This window comes from Cebidichthys violaceus, unplaced genomic scaffold, assembly GCF_023349555.1.
Source record: "Cebidichthys violaceus isolate CVI_PGR_0920_01 unplaced genomic scaffold, fCebVio1.0.p SCAF_144, whole genome shotgun sequence".
Taxonomy (NCBI): domain Eukaryota; kingdom Metazoa; phylum Chordata; class Actinopteri; order Perciformes; family Stichaeidae; genus Cebidichthys; species Cebidichthys violaceus.
In genome coordinates, this window is record NW_027176312.1 from 182,151 (window position 1) to 200,000 (window position 17,850).

At 41.1% G+C, this 17,850-nt stretch overlaps 1 protein-coding gene across 4 annotated transcripts in view; it reads left to right on the forward strand.

The window, feature by feature from the left end:
* The first annotated feature begins 1,709 nt into the window (after positions 1-1,709).
* Positions 1,710-17,850, forward strand: part of lrrc40 (leucine rich repeat containing 40) — a 23,558-nt gene continuing 7,417 nt past the window's right edge. For 2 of the 4 annotated variants that reach the window (XR_011102815.1, XM_068709353.1), the window contains exons 1-10: positions 1,710-2,002; positions 4,923-5,116; positions 5,367-5,440; positions 8,286-8,415; positions 8,528-8,651; positions 10,886-11,025; positions 11,101-11,285; positions 11,611-11,701; positions 14,516-14,561; positions 16,368-16,470. Coding sequence is in view for 3 of the 4 variants with exons in the window: in XM_068709353.1 (XP_068565454.1) it covers positions 1,858-2,002; positions 4,923-5,116; positions 5,367-5,440; positions 8,286-8,415; positions 8,528-8,651; positions 10,886-11,025; positions 11,101-11,285; positions 11,611-11,701; positions 14,516-14,561; positions 16,368-16,470 (1,232 nt within the window). In the remaining variant the exon portion in view is untranslated. The remainder of the gene's footprint in view (positions 2,003-4,922; positions 5,117-5,366; positions 5,441-8,285; positions 8,416-8,527; positions 8,652-10,885; positions 11,026-11,100; positions 11,286-11,610; positions 11,702-14,515; positions 14,562-16,367; positions 16,471-17,850) is intronic. The other 2 variants (XM_068709354.1, XM_068709355.1) reach the window with 2 other exon arrangements.

Sequence of the window (17,850 nt, forward strand, 5' to 3'; positions counted from 1 at the left end):
ATCAAACCCAATCAAGCATAGACCCATAGCATTAACATCCCATGTAGGTAAGATTACATTACATTACATTACATTACAGTCATTTAGCAGACGCTTTTATCCAAAGCGACTTACAATAAGTGCATTCAACATTGGTAATCAAAAGAACCAGAAGTCATAAGTACATTTCCTTTTCCAAACAAGCATCTAAGAGCATGAAGCAGAGCATAACTCAGAGCCAAAGTACAGTGCAGAAACAAGAAAAACAGTTAGTGCTATAAGTAATACGAATACAATAAGTGCAACAAGCTAGTATGAATACAATAAGTGCTAAGTGGAAGGCTCAGGGTAGCACTTCCTGGAAAGAATGAATACAGATAGATTAACATTTTATATGGAGGAGGTGGAGGTGGGTGAAACGCCGCTGCATTTGAGACGCAAGCTCTTATGAACTACAGGGCCAATCTTCAAGGACATTCTGGAGATAATCATCCAACCACAAAGGTGCTTCTGCCATGTTGAGAAAGAGAAAGGACAAACAGGAATGTTTTAAGAAAGAAAGAAGAAATGTATTATATTGTCATATACATTTACACAAATACGAAATTTAGTTTCTACTTTTAACCCATCACCAACTTATTGGGAGCAGTGGGCTGTTGAGAAGCACCCGGGGAGCAATTAGGGGTTCAATGTCTTGCTCAGGGAGACTTCGACACAGGACACGTACCATTTATCCCAGCATACACAGATGGATCTAAAGATCCTAATACAGGTAGAAGTGGTTTTGCAGTCACCATACCAACCTTGCAATATGAAGTCAAAAGGAGATCATCAGATCATCTGTCTGTTTATACAATTGAGACGTTGGCCATTTTAACAGCACTGCAGGGGGTAGAGGAGGTTCAGATCAAAAAGGTCATTGTCTGTTCAGATTCCAGTTCAGCATTATTCTCAATACAATCATTCACATCTCATAGCAGGCAGGATTTAATTAATTAAATATACAAAACACTGTTCCGACTTAAAAATATGGGTATTTTTGTATCATTTATGTGGGTACCAGCACACAGAGAGGTAAAAGGAAATGAAAGAGCAGATAAATTAGCAAAACAAGCTTTAGAAAGTCAGCACAAGACAGACATTTTACTCGGCAAAGCAGAAGCTAAATCAATAATCAAAAGAAACATTATTAAGGAATGGCAGCACAGTTGGGACTTAGGAGACACAGGAAGACATCTTTATGCTGTTCAGAAAGAAGTTGGCAAAGAGACGACATCAAGAAGAAGCACCACAGAAGAAAACATATTAACCAGACTGAGGATTGGACACACAAGGCTTAACAAAACAATGCAACTAATAAATAAACACCCAACAGGACTATGTGAGCACTGCCAAATACCGGAATCTGTAGATCATATCATTTGTCATTGCCAGAAATTCACACTTGAGCGAGACAGGTTGAAGAGGAAGCTGGGAGTTGAGGAACTAAACCTAAAAGATGCATTAACCTTGGGGGCAGGAAATGTACTACAATACGTGAAAGAAACAGGATTGACTAAAATAATTTAGGTCACCGAATTGATACAACTCCTTTTTTTTGTTTTGTTTTGCTTTGCTTTGCTTTGCTTTGCTTTGTATGGGGATAGGTTACTCTGGTCCACACTCCAATACAGTAGGTGGCGGTAATGCACCTTTTGCTGGATGCCGCCATAAAACTTGGAGGAGAAGAAGAAGAAGAAGAAGAAGAAGAAGAAGAAGAAAGAAATAGAAAAAAGACAGAAGATAATTTTTGCTGCTGGTGTGTGGAAGAAGGTTCACTTTCACGTGGAGTTAAACACTCACAACACGTTGATACTCATTTCACTAAACACACGGACAATGTCTCGATTGAAAAGAGCGGGTCAGGTGGATTCTCTGGCGGGCTTCAGGACGGAGAAGACGGAGCCTACAATCTCTTCCGGTCTGCTGAAGGCAGCCAGGAAGAGCGGCCAGCTCGACCTGTCCGGCCGAGGGCTAACAGAAGGTAATGGAACAACTGTACTGTGGTAAACAAATCAATTCTGGTGTTTCTATTGACATCACGCTCGACCACATTCAGAAAACGTGCATCCCTTATCTGTATCTGCCTGATCGGCACCCTGAATAGATTTTTTTTTAGTCATCACATGAGGCTTCTGCTTTTACTTGCATTATTGTGCAAATGTTGAATAATACAGCCCTGCCTCCAGCCTATTACCACTATTGTGCATCTCCCCTTCACTTCCTGTTTTTCCCTCTAGACATGTTACCTATCTAACCCAATACATGACAACTATTAATTTAATTCACAATAGGTTCATGTAATAGACATGAATCATTTATTTTATTGTGTGAAGCACACAAATGTTTGAATTGGAAGTACAATACAAATAAAGAGTGACACATATATATATATATATATATATATATATATATATATATATATATATATATATATATATATAGTGACATATATTATATATATATATGTGTGTGTGTGTGTACAAACAGTCCTGTCTATGTATATGACAACATAAAATACAACATTTCTTAATCCAAGAGAATGTTCCTAATGATATAATAATTTGACGACAGCAGCTGTTTGCACTTGTAATGTCAGGATTTCAGATAAAGCATTTAGTTATTTAATTTTTCTCAATTGGTGGCTGGCTAGTTAGTAACAGTGCTGTCAATCTCTCAATTTAAGTGAATTCTATTGGCTCTAACGCTTCAAAGGAGGTTTCAATGACTCTAATCCCCCCTCGTGGGGCTGAGCTACAGCCATGCAAAGAGGTGCAGGGCTGGAATGTGAAAAAACACAGACACTCAGAGACACTCTCGGGAGGATCCTGGCCTTCAAATAAAGCCATAACTTCTCTATTTGGATGTATTGAACACCATTAGTGATATATACAAGTGAAATATATAGTTTGGTACATGAGAAAATTAAAATAGCACACATTGTGCTAAATGTTTAAAATTTGTAGACCTCATCTGAAATCTCTGTACTAAAACCTCTAACTTTTTTCAAAGTAAAAATGTGCCCAGAGACTGTCCATATATTGTCCTATGATATGGGAGAGGTTTAAACCTTGAAGCTACATCATTCCTAAAAATAAATATCCTGAAAGTGTTTTGTTTTTTTAGATGAAAATTTAAATTTTCAATTTGTGCTGTGTGCCATCTTCATTTACTCTTAACCAGTAACATATATACTGATAATTACACATCTGAACAAATCGCGCATGTTTTCCCTTTATTATAACACCAAAATTATTAAAATACAGCTTGTAGTTGCAAAAATATACTCATTTTAGTATGGCTATGCAATGTCGAGCAGGGGCCTAAAAATAGGCCTAGAGTCCAAGAGGTTAAACAAAATTTCCCTTATATATATATTAGTAAAAGAAGTCTGCCCTAGAAGTTTTAAGATAATTTTGATCTGCAGGTTACTGCATGCTTACTCATGCTTTCTGACCATTTTTAATCCAGAATTGTAAATGGGGGTATCCTGACTTACCAGTGCCAATAGATTTGCATTCATGGGCCTCCTGGACCTTTTTTATTCCACCTGATGGATAGATGAAAATGAGTGGCAGTAGAGATGAAGATGATAGTTTGTGATATATATGAATACATGAACACATTTATTCACTTGTATTTGCTCCTCTTCAGGAACAAGTACATAAGTGACCAACAGTGAAATCTTTTCTGGAGGCCGCAGCACGCCTCTGCAGTGGTCTCGTCAGTGTTGTAATGCAGCCCTGCGACAGAAAGATGATGCTGTGAATCAGAATTGACCCTTGGCTAAGCCCCCGTTACTAATCCGTCAAGCTGTCAGGAGCCCACTCTGTCACAAATTGGACTCACTGAAGAAATATTATAACATTTTTGGAAAAACAAAAAGCGATTTCAGTGAGAAGCAGACAGAAGGGTCAACAACACGTGTGTAGGTGACTATCAGCAACTTAAAATTAGTCACCGAGAGGCTAAGTAGGGGAGACTAACCTGCGGACGCGCTGGTAGTAAATTAATCACGGACCCAGTGGCTGAGTAGTTTTTTTTGCGGGCAACAAACAAACTCTTGTGCTGAATAATACACATTGAAAAACGTTCAACTGCTTTCTATTGATGTACAAAGATAATCAACAGCATCAAACATTAATAGCGATAGTGTAAATAGCGGTCAGCAAAAAATATAAAATAGAATAAAAATCAGAAACCACCCCCTCTCCTTCCATTCATCCAACTAAACTACTGAATAGCTGATATCCCCATTTTGGCTATCCCCAACACCACGTGACTCAATTACCGGCTGGACAAAAAAGGGTGTACAAAATGGCACAGACTATACCTGGCTCCTACAACGCATTTGATGGATATATCCAGGATGAAAACAGGTTAAAAAGATAAAGATAGAAGCTAAAACACCACATCACCAGATGATCCAGACACAAGACAATGAAATTAAGAAACATCACAGTCCCTGTAAAACCGGGTAGGTATCTATTCACTGTTACAACCATTATTATGTATAGATACAATAGACCTTTAGTAGCTAGCATAACATGGAAGTGCTAACGCTAGTTAATGATACGCTAATGTTAGCTCCACAAACCTTTTTAGAAACGCATGTGTCCATCCAACCTCTCCGGGTAACAAGTACCACTATTACACACTATAACCATGAGCAGCTTCCACAGAGCCTGAGTCTGAACATGAAGAACATCTGAAACCACTGATGGGAGTCTATGGAGCAGAGCTGGATAGTTGCCAGACCCTGGTCAGTGCTGGCTGATGCTATGCTATGATTGGCCAGTCTGCATTCGATAGGCCGGAATTAGCAAAGAGTCGATTGTTTCCCTTTAACCAGCTAAAAGAGTGTGTGTGTGTGTGTGTGTGTTTGTGTTATCATATCAACAAAGTGAATGCCTCAGTCCCTCAGGATGTGTATCGTCTGAACATTGACACACCAGAGGAGGCCCACCAGAATGTTTCCTTCGGAGTGTCAGATCGCTGGTGGGAACAGACTGACCTCACCAAACTACTCCTCTCATCCAATCATCTCACACAACTGTCTGATGACATCAGACTACTTCCAGCACTCACTACTCTGGATGTAAGTAACATCACCTCAATCTGACTCAGTAACTCCACCAAGTAATACACATTGTCATGGTTTTCCTCTTCCAGTTCCCCTGTTAGTTGTTATGTCTGCTTCTGCGTATGCAGATTAAGAGCTGCTTCAAAAGTCTCTGTCAAGTTACCACAGCTTCTTTTGACCAGAGTTCCCTAACTTAATGAGAACTCAACTGAAAAGGAAAACAAATTTGAAACGGTGTAATATAATGTTAATTTTGCTCTGGCAGCTCCATGACAACCAGCTGAGCAGTTTACCCAGTGCTTTGGGAGAACTGCAGGAGCTTCAGCAACTGCGACTCAGGTACACACACACACACACACACACACACACACACACACACACACACACACACACACACACACACACACACACACACAGTGCAGACCCGAAAAAATGCTATTGAATTGAATATTACGGCATGATGTGATGGGAATGTTTTTATTGTAAAAACTTAGTATGTTAAGAACTGTGAGGAGTATCTCTGTCAAGGTGTTGTGCTGGTGCCACTGAAGAGGAACTGATAATGTGCTGGCAGACATACCACATAACATAACACTAGTGTGTCACTTTGTGAATCCCTTTTCAGTACTTAAATCAGGAACACCAATAGAAAAGAGCCAAAACACTGAAATGAACACTTGGTATCTGCGTGTAAATGTTGCATCACAGAGATGAGAAATATTTACAAAAACTGGAGAATGACAAACGATGCTGCTGGAAAGTTTCTGAACCTTTTTAGAATTTTCTGTATTTCTGTTGTTATAACCTGGCTCCAAGGCCATGACAAATACGGAAATGGACACAATGGATGATGATAAATTAAAGTTATTTAGTAAAAAGTAAAGAAGTAGCTACAATTGTGGCGTGAGTGAGTCAGTAACAATAGTACTGTACACATGAATGTGTGAGCATGATGAAGTGTGGGGTGTTGTCAGCGAAAACAAAAGAAGACCAAACCAGGGCAAAATTGGCAGACACTTTCCAGGGATGAGTCCAGCTGCATCTGGCAGTCTGCCGCAACCACGTTCCTGTGACACCTTCAGGGACCCCCTTGGCCTGAACTGGGACTACCCTGTCTTACCACATGGGCAAGGTATTTCACTGTAGCCCTTGCAAAGTCACATTTGGCCAAATGAATGGTGAGCCGCGCTTCCGCCAAACAGTGCCCGGATGCACAGGAGATGCGAGTGCCAGTTATCAAAGGAGTAAAGACCCGACCGTGTGATAAAAGCAGAAATTTACTGTGTACGCTTGGACAAAGGTATTTGCCAATAACCTTTAGGCCAGGGGTCTTTCTACATTACATTTTTTGCACATATCAAGCATACAGGTAAGCCGGCATCGTTTGCAGTGAAAGCAAATGAATACGACCACGCAGAATTAAACAATCTATTTTCCTCCGTGACTTTTTTTTTTTTTTTTATCCATTGATAGTTTACCGAGGGCGGGGTCTGCAAATCATGATTAGCCACCTGCAGGGAAAGGCGCTTGACAGCGACGTAATAGGATGTCACATTTTAGTTGACAAAATATTAAAACAGTTTTCAGGTGTTGTAGTCTGGACGGAGATCGTCTCGAAAACGATGCTGAAACGCCGCGTGGACGGATATTGTTTTTGTTTGTTAAAACTTTTTTTTTATTAGTGTGGATGTAGACTCAGGGAGCCGCAACAGAGAGGCTGAAAAGCCGCATGCAGCTCCGGAGCCGTGGGTTGCTGACCCCTGCTTTAAGCAAATCAAATTTGCTTATAAACTTTGTGGCAAAGTAAATTAATCAGATTTTGTCACAGAATATACTTTTCTCATATCAGTGGAGAATCTAGGTGTTCCATCCTGCTTGGACACCAAAATACATGGAGAAATCCAACTAGATGATGATGGTACAGCGATAATATTTTAGCGCATGTACTCTACCTCAGCATCCAAATAACCAATTTGTGTCCACACTTGTCATGTGCCACTTTCATCTTTGTTCGCGCCTCCACCTGGAAAACATAATTTTTCCCACAATGCAGCAAATGCAGCAGGCCTAACATTAGTTCTCACACCCTTTATTTTAGCCCTTAGCACAGGACAATCTGATTCCAATGTCCTTCCTCGTTACAGATATTACTATTGTCAAAGTTGACACCTGTGTAAAGTCGGATTAAAAAATCCCACTTTCTTTGAAAGCCTGTCAAACGAAACAGCATCAGAACCACTTCCCAGCCCACAAAAAACATTGTAAGCCACAGAACACTCTCTGAAACTGATCTTATGGAGCAACATATACTCATCAGCTGACAGGGCAGCATTAGCAGAAGTAGTGATTTTTCATTTGATGATATATGTCGCAATACGATCAGGAAGAACATTTTGAAACTGCTCCAAAATCATTAAATCACACAGATCTTCAAAAGTAGTAATGCCAAAAACAAAATGTAATTATTTTTTACCAGCACGCCACTTTAAATGACCTCATAATCTATGAGATTCACATACTTTATCCAACAAAGACATTTAATGTTGGATTTGTCAAACAGTATAATCAGGAGCTCCCTCTGAACCATCATGGACCACCTTACCAAACAGTTTGCTGCTGTATCAGTTGTAACTATCTCAAATGAACACAACCACTCCACCTCTATTTCTAGCATTACGGTCAGTTGTTTACAATATTTACATCTTGCACTGGCTTCTAACACTGTTTGCAGATTTTGCCGCAAAGAAACAGCAAAGATGAGTCTCTGCCCTCAATCCCTAATGTGTTGGCAAGCTTGGATCTTAAGAAGAGCATTACTTGTGGATGTGCTAATAAATTGCACTCTGACTTCTCTCCTCTTTTGGTCCTGCACCTTCCTACAGAGGTTTTTGGATGTGTTCTATCACTCTACAATGCTAAGCATTGATACACACATGCTGTAGCCTGCATTATTTTCCTCATTGTGTTAATCACCACAACCAATAATCCTTTTCATCATGCCATGTGTTAACAATGTTTCTCTGAATGCAAATCCAGCCACAACTTCTATGTATTGAAACATCTGGCAGTATTCCTGGCGCCTCAGGATTCCACAGAACTAACTGGTTTAAATGTCTGGCCTGTGGTGGGACTAACCACATAATAAACTGAAATCTAATGTGTGTTTGTTCTCCTGTGTGGCCAGTCATAACCAGCTGACTTCACTGCCAGTTGAAGTGTGTACTCTGAAGAACCTCTGTAGCATCACCCTCCAGCAGAACCAGCTGGAGAGCCTGCCAGACGAACTGGGACACCTGGAGAACCTGACACAGCTGGTAATTACCACATAATGTATGTATGTAGGTACGTAGGAAGTGTATTACACTCCCACCGGACAGTTTTTGCTTGGTTGAGTGATTGGCTGACGGATGTTATGTTTGGTTGAAGGACCTGTCTAACAACCATCTGAAGGGCCTGCCCTCCAGCGTGGGCCGTCTCATCCGGCTGCAGAAACTGAACCTGTGTCACAACAATCTCAGCTGTCTGCCTGCCACCCTGGCCCAGCTCACAAGTAAGACCAGCTCTTCTGGTTCTTTACATGGCTGCCTTTCAAGCCTGGCTAGAACTATAATGTAAGGTGTCTGTCGGTCTAACTATGATGGAAGGTGTCTGTCTGTCTGTCTGTCTAACTATAATGTAAGAAGTATGTCTGTCTGTTCTTCACATATCTCGAGAACGGTTCATGTTATCTATTTCACACTTGGTGGTTGTATTGCTGGGAACTCATTATGTGATTTAAAAAAAATGTGGTGCAATTTAGACAATTAATATTGGTAAACCTTGTGTAAATAAATACACAGCCTCTCTGTAGCAGTGGGGGCGGAGCTTCAGGGCTCTGTAGTCCAATATGTGATCTGCAGTGGGCGGACTGCAGTTCACTTTGGCTGCTGGATAGAGCCTGCTAACGCTATGTGGATGCTGGATAGAGCCTGCTAACGCTACATGGATGCTGGATAGAGCCTGCTAACGCTATGTGGATGCTGGATAGAGCCTGCTAACGCTACGTGGATGCTGGATAGAGCCTGCTAACGCTACATGGATGCTGGATAGAGCCTGCTAATGCTACGTGGATGCTGGATAGAGCCTGCTAACGCTACATGGATGCTGGATAGAGCCTGCTAACGCTATGTGGATGCTGGAGCTGGATAGAGCCTGCTAACGCTACATGGATGCTGGATAGAGCCTGCTAATGCTATGTGGATGCTGGATAGAGCCTGCTAACGCTACGTGGATGCTGGATAGAGCCTGCTAACGCTACATGGATGCTGGATAGAGCCTGCTAACGCTACATGGATGCTGGATAGAGCCTGCTAACGCTATGTGGATGCTGGATAGAGCCTGCTAACGCTACGTGGATGCTGGATAGAGCCTGCTAACGCTACATGGATGCTGGATAGAGCCTGCTAATGCTATGTGGATGCTGGATAGAGCCTGCTAACGCTACGTGGATGCTGGATAGAGCCTGCTAACGCTACATGGATGCTGGATAGAGCATGCTAACGCTATGTGGATGCTGGATAGAGCCTGCTAACGCTACGTGGATGCTAGATAGAGCCTGCTAACTCTACATGGATGCTGGATAGAGCCTGCTAACGCTACGTGGATGCTGGATAGAGCCTGCTAACGCTATGTGGATGCTGGATAGAGCCTGCTAACGCTACATTGATTCTGGATGAAGCCTGCTAACGCTACATTGATTTTGGATGAAGCCTGCTAGCGCTACATTGATTCTGGGTGAAGACTGCTAATGCTACATGGATGCTGGATAACGTTACAACCCAACTTTTCTTCACTTCCCTGGAGTCAACGAGGAGATAGCCTTCCAAAACAGCACCGCTCTCCCACTGCCACTTAAGTTGTCTAAGTTTTGGCCACACTTTACCCATGTCAAATTACCTCCAGTCATTGAATCTGTGCCATACTTTGTAACTGCGGTGGTTATGTCAAAGCAAGGGAGTCATCCGCCTATATGGAAATGAATTCCTCCACCAAGTGTATTTTACTAATGTTTCTGATAATGGATGTGGTTTTCAGGGCCGGATTTAGTAATTTGATGCAGGCAAACATCATCTTCCTTTACTTTTCACCCTTTCTCTGAAGTAGTACTCACACCTATCTTTCCGAAGTAAAACTATTTACCATTAGTAGTAAAACTATTAATACCACACAGTAGAAATTCTGCTGTCAAATGTGACAGAGAGGCATTATCAGCAAAAAATGTACTTAAATTGACTTAACGTCTGATTTAGCAAATGATCAGAGAGTTGTTGTACAAGATGTTTATCAATTTGTCAAGTGTGCTGTGAAAAACTGACTGCAGCGGCTAACACTTTGGATATGTTCCACCATCTTTGAGATAGTCATCACCTGCCCAAGTCAAGATTTAAAAAAACAGGAGTAGCTAATCAACTAAGCGTCACGTAGTTCACAACATGTTACTGATACATTGGGAATCTTGGGAGGGGGCTGTCCTTCCCTGTGTAGCCTACGGACTGTAAAACCTATTCCCATTATACATGATTTTCATGAAGTTCCTTATCTAAATTAGAAATATTCTGATTAATGATCGTGAAACCGTGATATTTCCTCTGACAATAAACCTAATATCAAAATCTCACATGTTCAAATCCTTCATTGACAGTAGTGAAACAACAATTGCAAAACTGAAAAGGAGTATAATTGGTGCTATTAAATGTCTTTGTATATATACACATTTAATATTTGAGTTCTGACTTGATCTCACAGATGTTAAGCTGTTGGACTGCAGCAATAACCAGCTGACTGACATTCCTGCCAGCCTATCAGATATGCTTGCTCTGGAGCAGCTCTACCTCAGACACAACAAGCTCTGCCTCCTCCCAAAGCTTCTTGCTCCAGCGCTCAAGGTAACCATAGCAACATGAGTTTCCCCAGGTGTAAAGCAAATTTTTGGTATAACGTGTGTGTGTGTGCGTGTGTAGGAGTTGTATGTGGGGAACAACAGCATTGAGCAGTTGGAGACAGAGCAGGAGACAGAGCAGCTGGCCTGCCTGACAGCCATCTCTCTTCTAGAACTCCGAGACAACAAGATCAAAATCCTCCCTGAACAGATCACCTCACTGAGCACGCTCACACGCCTCGACCTCACCAACAATGACATCACCACGTAGGTCACTGGCATCATGACAACGGTTACTGTTTGTGTCCATGAGCCAAACTGACATGTTTGAAAGATTTAGTCAGTACCAAATGTGACCACTAGCTCTGCCATTGAAACACATTATTGTTTACATTTACTCCGACACTATTTAAATTGTTATGTGATATAATCCTAAATCATTTCCGTGTGATGGTGTAAGCCAACACTGTAGAGTGGTCTAGATCAAAGGATAGCAGCCTAGCCTTCTATTTTTAGCAGTAGACACTGTCAGTACCCTGTCATCACCTGGGTTTCAGGTATTTCATGTGAAAAGCATCTCTCTCTCTGTCAGTCTTCCAGCATCTCTCAGCCTGCTGCCCAATCTGAAGCTGTTACTGTTGGAGGGAAACCCTCTGAGAGGAATCAGGAGAGACCTGCTCACTGTAAGTAACACACCTAGACAGACACAGAGAAGATAATGCAAAGCTAGTTCTGAAATCCTAGTATTGGTGACCTAGAATTATGTAACAACATGCATAACAACAGCCCTTACATGTAAAATCACTGTAAACCGCTTTTATAAAATGTTTACTACATATTAACACACAGATAATCATTCTAAAGCGAAACATATGTTCTTCAGCAACAGTAAGCAGAACGGTTGCCAAGCAACACACAGACACAAAGCATGCTTAAAGATTGGGGTGGTTAATAGCATTTATCTGGACATCACCAATAATTGTGCAGCATCTGCTCTCACTGCAGTTTGGGTACCGGTAGGATTGAAGGGATGATTCACATTTATGTTTCGTCACTGACATCATATCTATGCATCTCAGCCAGCCTCTAGTTTTTCTACTGTGGTGCTTCTAGAGCAGTGGTTGGCGTAGATTGTAGCGGTGCCGGCTGCTTTACAAATCTGTGGCAACATGGAGCCAAGGACGTTCACTCCCATGGGCTCTAGTATACTATGGAAATAAGGACTCATCATGTTAATGATAATAATACTAAATCAGAATTTTTTTGCATTTTTCAAAGTTCTTAGAGAGACTTTAAATTCAGTAGAATTAAAAAAAAGTAAACGCATTTGGTATTTTTCACTAATATGTGTGTAGAAATGTTCCTTTTGCTCACAAAATAAGCGCACACGCAAAATTGCTGTTGGATTCCTGACAATTGCGCACCGGCTAATTTTGGTCTTGACATTGTTCGTATGTTAGTGAATCAGAATTCAATTCAATTCAATTTATTTTGTACAGCCCAAAATCACAAATCACAAATTAGCCTCAGAGGGCTTTACAATCTGTACACATGACATCCTCTGTCCCAGGACCCTCACATCAGAACAGGAAAAACTCCCCCCAAAAAAACATTTAACAGGGAGAAAAATGGAAGAAACCTTAGAGAGAAGGATGGACAGAAGTGTGATAGATGTCATGTGTACAGAATGAACAACATAACGGAGTTACAGCACATTCAATGCATATGACAGAAATGATTCATATGAGAGTAGTAAGCAGAATAATGATGGAAAAATTACATCTACTAATAATAACAGCAGCAATGGTATCGGTAAAAAGCAGTACCGGTAAAAGCAGTAATGGTATTGGTAATAGTAATAGCAATGCGACTAGTAATAAAAATGATAGTAGCAGTAGGTGTCAGCAGGGCCACAGCAAGAGACAGGACCAGGGTCCAGATATAACCACGATCCATAGAAACCTGTGAAGAGAGAAAGCACAAAGACTCCGGGTAGTCAGTAATGTGTAATGTGTTGGTAATCATTCTCAACTGACAGGCGCATGCTCACGTACTGCCACGGCCCCCGTTTCTCTGCATAAGGAATACGTATGCTAGATCATGGAGAAAGCAGTGAAGTTGTTGTAAATGAGGGTTAGGGTTAACCCTAACACTGAGATACGGACTGTGGTTCAGGAAAAAAAAACGGTTTGATACTAAAGTTTATGCAAAAAAGAATAATGGACCAAAAATCTTAATTGTATTACGGGTGTACCGAATAGCGAGAAGCTTCATTCATAACCTTGATATTTAAATTCTAAATCAAAATTTGAATGCTGTGCAGATTCTTTTTTGCATGTCTGTTGTTCAGTACCACTGCATAGTTGAGATAAAGATCAGGTTACACTAATATTGTTAGCAGTTGCTTGGGGGGGTCTGAGAAAATATATGATGACAGACATTCAAAGCTTTATTCAAAAACCTTAATATAATTTATGAGGATGAATAGCGTCAATTTTAATTAGTAAACTAACAGTTTTAAATATAGTTGTCTATTTTTTAAATAGTTGTCTACAGTTTTAAAAAGTTGTCTTTTTTAATGAATGCAGTTTTAAGATGACATGCATTCATTTAAAAGGTGTGTGTTTACATTAAGAGAGCCGGCCGGGCGTTCATCATTTATGTTTAATCATGGTCCGAGGCCGTTCTAAATTTCAGATGAATTGTACGCTTGGTTTAAGCATAGATTTGTGCGGACGCACTGTTTATGAATGAAGCCAATATTATCTCCTATCAGCAGCTACTATGCTCGTTTTCCCTAAGCTGCTGTCACTTGCCAGCGATATTATGTTACAGTGTAGCTTCTGGCATCATAAATGGAAAAAGGTGAGCATAACTGACTACAAATCAAAACATGCAAGCTAGCTAACGTCACATTGTTAACTTACAAATTTGGTCTTTTATGACCTAAATATTTCTCTGACTCTAGCTGGCTTTTTTTTTCTTACTCGCTGGCTACTTCTATTTATTTAAGCATGTACTACAGGCCTGCATCACAGCGTTCTATGATAGTTTTTTCTGACTACTCTTTTTCACCATACATGTTTACATCCCTGTACTTTACTACAAGTGTCTAAATCATATCAAGATATTGTTAAATTGAATAAATCTATAATCTTGACAAATTGATCTAAATGGAGTACAAATATAAAGCACAATAGATTGTTGCAGTACTCAAATAGTGGGGGAAATCAGCTTGTGCCCAAAGCTAAGAAAGTAGCACAGTGTCTATAAAGCTGTGTCACCGGAAACGTGCTCATTTATAAGAAAAGTTTTCATCTGACAGCTTTAAAATGCACATCAATGCAGTCACACATTGTTCCCTGCACACATCTTGAGATAATAGTGCTAGAGCTTTTGCAGGTGATGCGTAACAGATGTGTGTGTATTTGTATATTTATCAGCTGATAATGTTCACAAGAACAAACATTCATATTCTTTTGTTGTCATCCTCACAGAAAGGGACCAATGAGCTTCTGAAATATTTAAGAGGAAGAATTAAAGGTAAAGTTGACTTTTTGTGCTGACCTGAAACAGTTTTCACCACTGTACCTAAAAGGGCTGAAACACGTGTGTGTTCATGAGATATGTCAGACAAAAAGTTTTCCTAATTCTACTTGTTTCAGCAAAAGTAACAAACCCATCAGTGTTTATCTCTCTCATAGAGAATTACTGGATCAGCAGGTTGTCATCATGCTCAAGGTTGATTTTTTAGCTTTTAACAGCATTTCAAGGTCGCTCTGTGGAAGGAGGTGGTTGGCTCTCAGGGCTGACAGGTACGGGGAGTGGAGAGAGCTACCACCCAGACTTCTGACCAGGACAAAGACTGTTTCATCACACGGGGACTCAGAATTCACTGGGAGTGGGTCGGTACTACAAACCACTCAACACCTCCCTGAGAGGAAGACTGGACACCACAGACGACAGCTATAGGGTGACCATCTGGTACAGGGCTGTCATGGCTTCAGTCAGAATGACATGCACAGTAATTACGAAAGAAACGGCTGTAAAGCAATGATAGGCTTCTGCCTTGTTGTAATATTACAACAAGGCAGAAGCCTGAGAAAGCCTAAGAGCCTGTTGGCTGTGTGCACTCAGTTAGCAGCTTTCACTGAAACAGGATGCCATTTTAGAATAGGAGCAAGGGACAAGAGACTGAGCAGTCTCAAGAACAAAAATGCTCATCCACTGTGAAAGGGTCAAAGGTCACGGACCAGGAGTCTGACAGCAGAGACCATCTCTGAATAGATACAGGTTACCATCTCCTCCATGAGACTCAAGTTCTACACTGAGACTACATCCACACTACTTCGTTTCTATTTGAAAACGCATATGTTTTGCTACGTTTACACTGAGCGTCCACACTACGCCGCCGTTTTCAAGCACCATAAACGGAGGACTTTAGAAATGCTCCCGAAGACGGATACGTTTGGAAACTCCGGGTAGCGTATTCGTGTGGACGGACGTAAACGCATAAGTTTGGAAACGATGACGTAGACACCCGCGATCGACTACCAGGTTAATTTAACACGGACAACTGATTAAGGGCATTGCTGACCTTGTTGTCTTTACTAGCAGCTGTTGTCCAGTTAAAGTATGCATGTCTGCGGAGGAAACAGCTGTTATTGTAGCGATCAGTGAGCGGCGTGAGAGGGAGAGAGAGAGAGAGAGAGACCCGCAGCGCTGTAACTAACGTTACGTCTGAAAAATAAAACCTATTAAACTTTCCACGAACTGTATCTGTTTGAGTTTATAGAGGAAGATTTGAGAGAAGATCTTAAGTATCAAACATGTACTTACGATCATTAAAGACTACTTTATTACTCTGGTTGCTTAGTTACAAAATACGACAATCTACTTCCTGTTTACATCGGCGCATGCCCAGTGTACGTGAAGAGTCACGTGATATTCGTTTTCAGGCGTGTAGTGTGGACGGAGATCATTTCGGAAACGATGGCTGAAACGGCGTATGGATGGAGATCGTTTTCGTTTGGCAACAGAGTTTTCAAACGAAAACGGAGTAGTATGGATGTAGCATGAAACTGAGATGTAATTAAAAGCTTGTAAGTGGACTGTGTGACATGTGAATTTAACCACTGACACAAGTAGTGAGGGCTGTTCACATCTTTGTTCTCATCTCAGCTCACCTGATCCTCGACATTCAGTGTGTGATGTGCTCCATGCTGGCTGCCACCAAATCCACCTGACCACAAATTAGATTTCTTCAATTCATCAAATATTGAAGATTAATTATTGGGGTTATGAATACAAAAGATAGTTTAGTAAAACAGAGTTGTGTGTGTGTTGCAGAGGATCCTGAGAGAGCAGATGAAGGACAGACAGCTATGACCTTACCCAGCCAGGCCAGGGTCAATGTACACAACATTAACACTCTCAAGTCATTGATTTACAGGTTAGTGATCCACTCATGTGTTACCCTTTTTCATCAGAGCTTGGCGAGACACTTAGTTATGTGAACTTGGACTTATATGATGGTGGTATCTGTGCTTGTTGTGTCACTGCTATGTTAACACTTGCTTCACCTACAGTTTTGAAGCAGCTGGTTGTTCCAGGTTTCTGTGTGCATGGTGTGACATTGTTTACTGCTACATACAGTACATCTTTCCACGCGGTGTGCTGAGAGGGTTTTCAGTTCTAATAGGATCAGTCAGGTTGGGGGCAATGACCAGGTTGCACAAACTTATATGAAGCAGAGAGAACGAAGGTGAATGATAAAGTTATGATGTAAATAAATCCCAATATGTCCCATATGAACAGCTTATATTAGCTTGTCGCACATTTATTGGTATCAGCATATATGTGACATATATGCTAACATACAGTTGTGGTCAAAAGTTTACATACACTTGTAAAGAACATAATGTCATGGCTCTCTTGAGTTTCCCCGTTATTTCTCCAACTCTGATTTTTCTCTGATAGAGTGATTGGAACAGATACTTCTTTGTCACAAAAAACATTCATGAAGTTTGGTTCTTTCATGACTTTATTATGGGTTAACAGAAAAAGTGATCAAATCTGCTGGGTCAAAAATATACATACAGCAGTGCTAATATTTGGTTACATGTCCCTTGGCCATTTTCACTTCAATTAGGCGCTTTTGGTAGCCATCCACAAGCTTCTGGCAAGCTTCTCGTTGAATCTTTGACCACTCCCCTTGACAGAATTGGTGCAGTTCAGTTAAATTTGATGGCTTTCTGACATGGACTTGTTTCTTCAGCATTGTCCACATGTTCTCAATGGGATTTTAAGTCAGGACTTTGGGAAGGCCATTCTAAAACCCTAATTCCAGCCTGATTTAGCCATTCCATTACAACTTTTGATGCGTGTTTGGGGTCATTGTCCTGTTGGAACATCCAACTGCGCCCAAGACCCAACCTTCAGTCGAGCCTTAAGGTGCCGCTTTTGGAGCAAGGGCTTCCTTCTTGCACGGCAGCCTCTCAGTCCATGGAGATGCAAAACACCCTTGACTGTGGACACTGACACCTGTGTTCCAGCAGCTTCTAATTCTTGGCAGATCTGCTTTTTGGTGGTTCTCGGTTGACTCTTCACCCTCCTGACCAATTTTCTCTCAGCAGCAGGTGATAGCTTGCGTTTTCTTCCTGATCGTGGCAGTGACAAAACAGTGCCATGCACTTTATACTTACAAACAATTGTTTGCACTGTTGCTCTTGGGACCTGCAGCTGCTTTGAAATGGCTCCAAGTGACTTTCCTGACTTGTTCAAGTCAATGATTTGCTTTTTCAGATCCATGCTGAGCTCCTTTGACTTTCCC